General features: G+C 28.2%; 1 protein-coding gene across 1 annotated transcript in view; it reads right to left on the bottom strand.

Moving 5' to 3' along the window:
* The window catches only part of LOC105623521 (putative fatty acyl-CoA reductase CG5065), a 28,109-nt gene that overhangs the window by 2,991 nt on the left and 14,344 nt on the right, over positions 1-10,774 (bottom strand). The window contains 1 exon segment of the mRNA XM_012204914.1: positions 10,327-10,466. Coding sequence (XP_012060304.1) covers positions 10,327-10,466 — 140 coding nt within the window.

Below are 10,774 nucleotides of genomic sequence, written 5' to 3'. Positions count from 1 at the left end.
AATAATAATATATATACTCTCTCTCTCTCTCTCTCTCTCTCTCTCTCTCTCTCTCTCTCTCTCTCTGTTTCTCTTTCTGTAATTAAATTACAATATTTACAATTACGTAATTATAATTTCCTATCTAATATATTAGAATATTTGATTTATCCACGCGCTTAATCAATCTTCTCCATTTATCTGCTAGTGAAAAGTAATTATTATTTTTCATGTTTTATGTTACTGGTTTATCATTTTAGAATCATTATATTTTTATTTGTCCTATAATTTTCATTTATTTAGAAATATAAATATATGTAAGAAATAATTATTTTTATAATCTTCAAATTTTATTGTCCGAATATCATATTCAATTTTGGATCATTTCTGGAAAATTTTATTAAGTAACAATACAAATTGACACACACTTTCTAAAAGGCTAAAGTTTGTTGCTATTAATATAAGTGTTCAGTAAGTAAAATATTCTTCATGAAATGAATGCTATGAGACACATGAAAAAGGAAGGTGTTTACAGAAATTGTTTTGCATAATAATTTTCCTTTTCTTCTATTTTCATGTTATGTAATTCTCATCGTTGCCATAAAAGCCATTAATAATCGATTTGATGCAATTATAATCGGAAATTTTACGAATGTCATCTTACTTTTCTATAATCTGCCAACTATTTCCGTATTTATCCTTATCGTATTCTTTGGCGTGTACATAATATTTCACTGTCATGATACGAAATCGCTTAAGAAGGAAGTTTAATTCCTATATCCGACGCCATCCATTTCATTCGAAGAGGCTATATCGTTGCGGTTGTGTATTCGAGATGCAGATCGGTACAATGTTAACGATAAGATTTAAATAAATGATTTCTACTCCGATTAATTTAAGCCGATTAATTTAAGCTATTAATTAATCAAGTACAATAATACTTGTACTGTATTAACATAAATAAAATTTATTTTTTCGTTTATTTGACGCGTACAAAAAAATTTTATACAATGAATTACTTACAGTTAAAAATTTTACTATATTAAACAATTTTATCAATAAAAATAATTATAGATTATAAATTATAGATTATAAATAGTCGGAGTTTGATGTTGATTAGGTGTATTTTGACAGTAACAATCATGATAGAAACTTTGTACATCGAATGGATTTGATGTCCTTGTATTCATGTATTCCGCTGTTTTATCAAGAAATGAATCGATGTCAGTTACAATCAGTTCTAACAGTTGAAGTAGACTTAGGTGGCGTTTTTCTTTGAATAATAAAACAGATTCTTGCGATTCTTGAAGCTACTATGACTTTTCAAAGCATGTAGACAGATTGAAATGTGACGGCAAGTTAAAACTGTTTTGAATATATGAACAATATTGCTTTTATATATAAACTAATAAATAAAAAAATTCTCAGAATAGCTTGTAGTATATATTGAGAACTATGGCATGAATTACGCCGAAGACAGATTTTTTTTTAAGTTAAATTAAATGTGCATACACTCGCGTGCACAAACAAAATTTCACCTTTTTTCTGAAGAAATTGATATTTAATTTATATAATATATTATAATATAATATATTATAATATATAAATACTTTATACTGAAAATGCGAAATATTATTTGAGATGTTAACATTCGAATTGCAATAAAAAAGTATATTATAAGTATATATTATTTAAAATATTTATTAATTAATAGTGAAATAAAACTATTAGAATTTTTTTGATGAGTCTTAGATAGTTACAATTACCTGAACAATACTGAAGCTTTCAATAATATTGCTACAACTTCAATATTTTCAATATTATTAAAATGTGTAGTGTTGCTGAAATTACTGGAATAAGCTGTACTGTATAGACAAATTAAATAGTTATAATTAAAATTCAATAAAAAATACTACATATTATTAGGTGGTGAATTTAATTTCTGCCGCTCTTCTACCACTAAAAGATGCCGCCTCCAACGCTGATGAGTTTCAACAGTGAAGTGGCATGTCTTTTGTAGTTTAAATGTTGCTGAAAGTGATTCAGTCCTCGCAGATTAGATTTCTCGACACCAAAGAGATTTTCCATCGATTAAAAATGAATCGTGATAAGCTGTTTTTCGACAAGTGCTTCTTTATTGCTTTAACCTCAAAAAAATCGCAGCTGAAACGCATTATCCAAACACTTATTATCCAAATATATGATAATAAAATTTCGAAAAGAATATGCAGAGCTTGATTTAATCGCTTCCGAAACGGTGATTTTGACATAGGAGATAAAGAATGTTCCGGACAGTCGAAAAAAATTTGAAGATGTCGAGCAAAAATTGCTTGATGAGAATCCAGTTCAAACACTTTTAGAGTTGTCGAAAGCGTTACTCCAATGTCTCAAAACGCTTGCATGCCATTCATTGGAAAAATTCATAAGGAAGAGTATATGATTATTACATGAGTTGTCAGAAAATGCCTTTTCGAATCGTTTGCTATCTATCGCGATTTCTTTGCTTGCCAGACAAAGAAAAAAGAATTTTTTTGTGGCTTATCGTGACTGGTAATAAGAAATGGATTTATTTTGATAATTCCAAGCGGAGAAAATTAGGGATGAGATAGGCAATCATCCACTTCAATAGCCGAAGAGGAATATTCACGGTCATAAGATTTTGCTCTATTTGATGGGACCAGAAGGATGGATATATTATATTACGAATTCTTGCATCCAAATGAAACCGTTACAGCTGATCGCTAACAGCAGTTATGCCGATTGAGAAACAAGTTGAAGACAAAAAAGATCCGTAATCAACAATCAATGTAAAGTCATTTTATTGCATGATAACACTCGATCGCGAAAAACGTAAAGCAGACATTTCTAGAGCTTGAATGGGAAGTCCTCTCGCATCTAGCGTATTCTCCAGATTTGGCATTGTCGGATTACGATCTCTTTTCGGTTAACGCACTTACGGACACACATTTTTCTAGTTACGAAGAAGTAAAAATGGATGAATGAATGGATCGCCTCGAAAGATATCGCGTTCTATCGTGGAATTATCCTGTTGCCGAGAGATAGGAAAAAGTAATAGAAAATGGAGGAAATTACTTTCATTAAAGTATTCATTTATCTTTTCTTCAAAACAAATTAATTTTGGAGACGAAAAATCGGAAGAAATTAAGTGTACCACCTATATGCTGTTTTACATTATTTAAAGAGTTAAAACAGGTCTTTAATACTAAAACTATCGCCAACTAATATTATCGCCAAAATCGAGTATTCTGTTAAAATAATCGAAGATGCCAATTTGGTTCCTTGTTTTTAGTTAGTAAAATGTTTATTACTATATTTATATTTATTACTATTTTAATATATTATTTACATTATTTAAAATTTATATATTGCCCAATATATATATTCATATCATATTTTCTCTCTATGTCTTTAATTATAATAAAATACAAATAAAAAATAACCCAATCACAATCCTCTTTCATAAGTTAATCAACAAATGATAAATAAGTATATACATATATATATATATATATATATATATATATATATATATGTATATATATATATATTAAAATATATTTGTAATATAAAAGAATATATTCTTACGATAAAACCATAGAATGATCACAATAAATAGTGTCTTAATTATTGTATCGATCCAAGCCATTCTGAAACATCAAAGTAATATGTTAAATATTATTTTAAACTTGTTTTAGTAATACTTAAGATTCTAATAAAATATTGAAGTAATCAATCATCCAAAGCTGAAAATTTCAAAAATAATTGTTATATAACGATCTGATTCACAGATAAATTAATTGCAAGGCATTTCCACGAGGAATATTGACATGAATTCGTCGAATTCGGAAATCTGAAAGAGAGGAAAGGTTAAGACAAGCGATTCCCGAGAGTATCAATCACGCTGATTACGCTAATTATAATCAGTTGACGTAGATTCTCATTGTATTTTACAAGGAAAATTAATGGAATATTTAATAATAGCTGAGTCAGCATTGCAATAGATAGATGATGCTAAGACAGTGATAAGAATTTGATATACAATTTATTATCATGTATATTATCATGTATATTATCACGGCCGTTTTGTTTAAACCTTTTGAAAGTTATTTCTAAGCTGTAATAGCTTCCTCGTTTCAGCATTAGCGAGTAGCTTAAAGGGGGATTCTGGTTTAGAAGCTTGATTTTTAGGCTATTTTCAGAAATTTTTTCTGAAAAATTCGTAAGAATTTAAATCTATTTAAATCAAAATTGTTCCTACATATTCCAAATCATTTTTTTAGAATTTTTATTAAAAATAAGCCTTATATAACAGTTTATGTAAGATGATGAAAAAAAAGACGCTACATGGTGACCATTGCAGCTGTTCTGCTCGTTTGAAAACTAAAGAAATTCTTAAAGCATATGAGTTTGACTATCGTTTAATCTATGACAAAAAAAAATATTAGAAAGAAAAAAAATGGCATCATTTTGAAAATTTTTCAATTTTTTCGAATTTTTTTTATCTAACGTTAAGTGCTGTAAAATAAATAAAAATAAACATTTTGACTTTATTGTAGTTCAGACAATAACTATATATGCGCTAAAGATGTGCACAAAATTTGGGTGCGATTGGTCTAATTTTGAAAAATCATGGTCACCGTGTTTTTTGCATGATTTTACGTAAATTGTTATATAAGGCTTATTTCTTGGAAAATTACAATAAAAAAGATACTTTTAAAAGATACTTGAAATATATATTAATAGGTAGAAACAACCCTAATTTGGTCTTATGAATTTTTCAAAAAAAAATTCGTGAAAATAATCTAAAAATCAAGCTTTTAAACCAAAATTCTCCTTTAAAACAGAGGCCTTGTCTGCTTTCATATTTGATATTTTTATTAATTGCTTAGATTATAAATATGAAAAACGAGCACGAAATGTAAATCTTGCAATCCGTGAGTTACGTCTGTATGCAAATATCGGATTGCGTAAATGCAATACAATTACAATGCAAATGTAATCATCAGTGAATATAAATTCTTATATTTAAAAACGTAAAGCATATATTAATGTATGTATTGATAATGTAATGGTGGCGAGAACATTAAGATGCATAATAATTTTATGCAGAATTTGTTTCACAATCAACTATATTATTAGAGGAAAGCCCCCTATTATATAGATAGGTGCCTAATATGAAATAACAGCGTTTCTGCTAAATTAATAAACGTTGTCTTGATTTCACATGAATTTATTATTGCTCTTAGATTGAAAACTCTTAGATTGAAAATTTAGTAGAAAATTCATTATTAGATCATGGCTGTAACCATTGTAAAACAAGATTTAAGAATTTGGATATCTTCAAGTTTCATTGAGATAAGTATTTAAAACCTTATTTATTATTTAATAAATAAATATTTGGCAATAAATATATATTCAAGTAGTGATAGAGTAAGGTCGTAATAGAAAAATATGGACTGTGTTGAATTGTTTAATTACAGAAGTTAGATTTGATGATCATAAAATTATAAGGCGTGAAAATCGTAATATGAGATACCCAGGATATTCCTAATATGAAATAACGTATGCTCCTATGTCATAGTGAAAATCATTGCTAAAGTATAAATGTTATTGTATAATAATAAAAAAGACAATTGGAACGTCGAGTGTCTATAAACATAGACTGCGATGCTTGATTCCAACTACCTGAAAATGAATATAATTTATGGCATGTTCATTTTTCGCGCACGCTGGCTGTTTGTTTGTATTTTAGGAACATTAATTAAGTTAACATTAACATTGTTAAATTAACATTGTTAAATTAACATTAAATAAAGTTTTTTTAATTGCAATACTGATATATTTTGCGTTTTATTATCGATTTTTCGGAGCATCTCATATTAGGAGCACAATTTTTTGACTTTGTGATTTCTCACTTTTTACGTTTCTTTAATTAAAAAAAAAATGAAATTTAAATTAAATTTTATGTAACATTATCTTAAAGCTTATTAAATCTCTTCAAAATGACCTATTATTTCTTTCTGCCTAGACTTCTAGCATTTACCCAAAATGAACTTGGTATGATCTCGTAATAGGGGCCTTTTCTGTAATTGTTTTATATGCATAATTGATATAGCAAAGCTTTGTAAGATAAATAATAATGGCTAGAACAGTATTGTGAACTTAAAAAAAGATGAATGATGCAATTGTATTATACATATAAACTATAATTACATATAAACTATAATTACAAATAAAGTACAGAATTTACATAAAATTTTTTTTTATAAAAAAATGATATTAAACAATTTTTACAAATGAATAAAATAAAATGAAGTGATCTTTGCAAAAAAGATGATTATATATATTTATTTTTAATTAAAATAAAATAATATTGTAAAATTAAGATAATAGTAATATTTGTGATTCTAAGAATAAATATAATACAAGTAAAATATCTATGTAATTATATATTCATACGTAATAGATACAGTTCACAATCAATTGGGATGTACCAAATGAAATTAAATGCAAATTATTGATTTGTACTTGATTTGAAGCATTGAAGAAAACTCAAATCCAGAACGTATTTGCGTTTATTTTAACTTTGCCTTGCTGAAAAAATCATGTCACAATGTTACAATCATTGATAAAATCGTATAAAACATGTAAATCATATAACGGATTGTTCCAAATCAGTGCATGATTTTTTTAAATGATGTAATTTGAAAAATCACATAATATTACAAATAATTTCATCCATCATGTGATTATAGTTATTATTCAATTTTAAAAAATTGAATGATAGATACACAGGATGCGTCACCAAAATCCGGACAATTTCTTTAAACAAAATATTTTTAATGAAAAATTAAATATTATAAAAAATCCTTTTATATGGCACTTGGGGGATCTCTGTAAAGCACAATTATTCGATATATCCCCCATTAACTTGAATAACAGCCTTTATTCTCGGTCTGAAGCGTTCGTATGCACGCTGTAATGTAGCGCTGTCCATACAGACGGATGCTGCCTCAATAGTGGTCCTTAATGACGTCACATTGGGATACCGAGACTTGTTTGTGATCCTTTCAATTACGCTCCATACGTAGTAGTCCAAGGGATTTAAATCTAGGCTGTTGGGAGGCCAGAATGGAAGCCGAGACAAGCAACTCGGTTTGATCTAGCAACCTCAAAGAGCATCTGTCATATCTTTAATGTGTACGATTTATATCGAAAATCCTTCTCGGCAATTCGATGTATTGTTAGCTTGCTTATACAACAATCGATGCTAATTTTCGCAACGATTATCCTGGGTCATCTGAAATCAGCGCTTGAACCCTTTGAACAACTGCGGGGTCCTCGCAATGCGTTCTTTCGAATGACTCCTCGCTAACATAACTGGAACCTTCGTTGGACTATTCTAAAGCCGTATAATTTGCCACAACGTCATAAACAGTTGATCTCGGATATTCAAAGAATTATTTCCGTTGCTAAGCGCCTAGCGCGAAGACTTTCAATGATCGCGGCTCTTTGATTATACTCCGCACTTTCAACATTGCGGCCCTTTTGAGAATATGATTATTTATTAGAAACATAAGGTTTTCTCGAACGCCAATAACTTGGTGGAGGCATAATATAGTGAAAAATTTAAATTGAAATTTGTGCAGATTTTGGTAATACACTCTATAGCAGAACAACATATTATCATGACTTTTCAAAATACATAATTTTAAAATCACATACTGATTTGGAACAATCTGTTACGCGATTTACATGTTTTAATTACATGATTTTGTCATTCAACTATATGACATGATTTTTTTCAGTAGGATGTTCTTTTATATTTTTACACATTTGCGTCTAAAATTGCTAGCATCAATTTTATTATTTATTTATTTTTTTATAACCTGAAAATTTGATATCTGAAGATGTTTGCGCATATCAAGTGTAACTCGCAGTTCTTTTCCAATCTAAGTGTTACACAGAGCAATAATACTATTCGAGCGACATATAAAATATGTGTTATATTGATTTTATGCTTGACTGAATCGAAAATATGTAACATACCGGTCAGTTTTAGTTTTTAGTTTTTCCTCAAATTGATTTGATTAGCATTATGACATGTAAGAATTTATATTATTCCTCAGGATTTTTAAAACTTTTAATTTAATTGTTCAGACATTTAAGCGCTACAACTAGACGAAAAGTTTAACAAACAAATAGTTCTTCTGAGTAAAACTAAAATTAACAAATTTCTAAATGTTCTGACATTACAATTTAAGAAAGTTTTCGTCGGTTATCGAATTATTTCTACGTTACGACCTAATTTCCAGCTGACAACACTACGATCGACCAAACAACACTGTGTGTAACTTTGCGACATTACGCAGCGCTGTCTTTAATTTTCTATTTGCTAATTAATTTTTTTATTGCTTCGAATTATCTCTATTAATAGTTTAATCGTTAATTTCAATTTCATCATAACATAATTTTGTATGTTCCGTGTGCAGTGTATTTAATGTTAAGATATTTAAGTGGCACATGTTCAGTGTGATTGCAATTTTATAATAAGTACGACTAATCTTTTACTTTCAATTATTTATAAAGAATGCGTCAATAACATGAAACATTGCTGTGCTTCTTGATTAGTCTGAATGAAGAGTAGAGTAATGAAGAAAATTTGTGACAAAAAACGAACTTGAAAATAATCAAAAAGTTATTTAGTAAGTACCTATTTTCTATTTTATAATAAGAGATCTCACCTTTTATAGTGACGTTTAGCTAATTTAATACTATCCATATCTATGCTTTCATTCAAAAGATATAATTTTGCACCTCTTATTCCGTTTCTGTGAATGAAGAATTAATGTAGATAAGTAGAACTTTATTATTATTTATTTAAACCAGGGGCAAGTTATTACAATTTTTGATTAGCAATTTTTTTCACTAATATATACATTTAAATTAATGAATACCTACGCATTACTTTAAGTACATCTTTACCTAGATAGCTAATATTTTTCTGATTTGTATCTATAGGTCTGTTCGACTTGCTTACACTTTTTACACCAGCATCTTCGCTTTTCAGCGCGAAATATATATCTATCTCATTTTAAATGTAAAAAAGTGTAAGCAAATTAAACAGATCATATATTTTTAAATACTAAAAATTAAAATTTTCTATCAGTAAATAAATTATATATACCCCATTGTGGAGCAAGTTGTTATATCTACTATATGTATAAGCATATAGCTATATATAAATATATAGCAAATTCAAGATTACAATGAAATCAAACACGAAATATTTCACAAGGAATATTTATTTTATAAATTTATAAAATTATATGAAATTTAAAAAAGATATTATTACAATAATGTTTTCTTTAATTAGTTATTAAAGTTGGAAAACCATAAAATTAATATTACGCATTTGTTGCTTTTCTTACATACAGATGGTCATCTTTAACTTTCTTTACCTCTATAATATACGTTTCTACATTTACAAGTCCTCCTGTTTGTCCTCCTTCTTTTCTTTTTTTTGTAAAATCGCACCATTCCACTGATTTTTATAATTAACTAGATTGTTGATTCAATATGATAGAAAGAGATGAACCTGATTCCGAGCTATGTTAATTCACATATGCGTTCTATCTATAAATATCGCATAAATTTATGTAAAAAATATTAATGTTATTATCCATGTGATTTATACATTTAAGAATGAACACAAATATGGCGCTACCCAGCGCTGTCTTCAAATATGGAGATAAAGTCGACAATCTATTTATAGAAGTCTGTGCATCATTCTGTAGAAAGAAAAAATTATTTTCAATGGAATAAGTTGTTGCACTGTGACAACTTGCCCTGACCATGAAGTGTAATAACTTGTCCCAACTTTCAATTTTTTAATTCCAAAAAATACAAATCGAAAACCAGTACATATATCGATTCAAAATGTGTTATTATAATCAAATGTATATAAAAGAAATATGCAAAAGAATCACATACTTTAACTTATATGTACAATAACACAAGCAATTTATACAATGTTTTATTAATTTTTTATTAATTTATACAATATTTACTTTTAATAGTGAAAATAAAAAACATACATAGTACCTTCTAGAGTTCAAATATATAGCGGCTAAACTAAGTAAAGGGTATCACAAGAATCATATACAAAAATTCATAAAAATGTGCTGTCACCTATAGCAACTAAAAAAACTAACTGTAATAACTGTAATAATTTACTCCGTGTAACAACTTGCCCCGATATCTCCCCTGTATAAGTAAATCGTACTCACTTAAAGAATTGCAATAGGTCGATAGTTTGGTAAATACATCCAAATTCTTTTATATCATTGGCATTGAGGTTATCAAACATATTTTGCATTTTTTTATTGATAAATTTCCATTGATTTATCATAAAATATGACAAAGCGGTGTTAGACACGTACACTGTTTTTTGTAATCTGAACAAGCTATATATATATATATATATACATTACTAAATTGTTATATATATACATGGGTTTGATAAGTTTGGTAAATTTCCATGAAATGGCGCTACAATCCATTTGATGACGCGACATCTCGAAAGATCCACTCTTCGAACCCCTTCAAGCCAAATGTCAACCAGAAAGGACACATAGTTCACGTTTGGTAGTCATTTGAAGCGAGATTGGCGCGCAAAAAAAGTGCTCTTCCATCAAGACAATGCGCCGTCCCACAAGTCGACAATGACAAAACTACGAATTGGGCTATGAATTGATTCCTCATTCCACTCTAT

Source organism: Atta cephalotes (genome assembly GCF_000143395.1).
Source record: "Atta cephalotes unplaced genomic scaffold scaffold00058, whole genome shotgun sequence".
Classification (NCBI taxonomy): domain Eukaryota; kingdom Metazoa; phylum Arthropoda; class Insecta; order Hymenoptera; family Formicidae; genus Atta; species Atta cephalotes.
The sequence above is the reverse complement of the archived record's forward strand: the minus strand, read 5'-3'. Positions and strand labels throughout refer to the sequence as shown.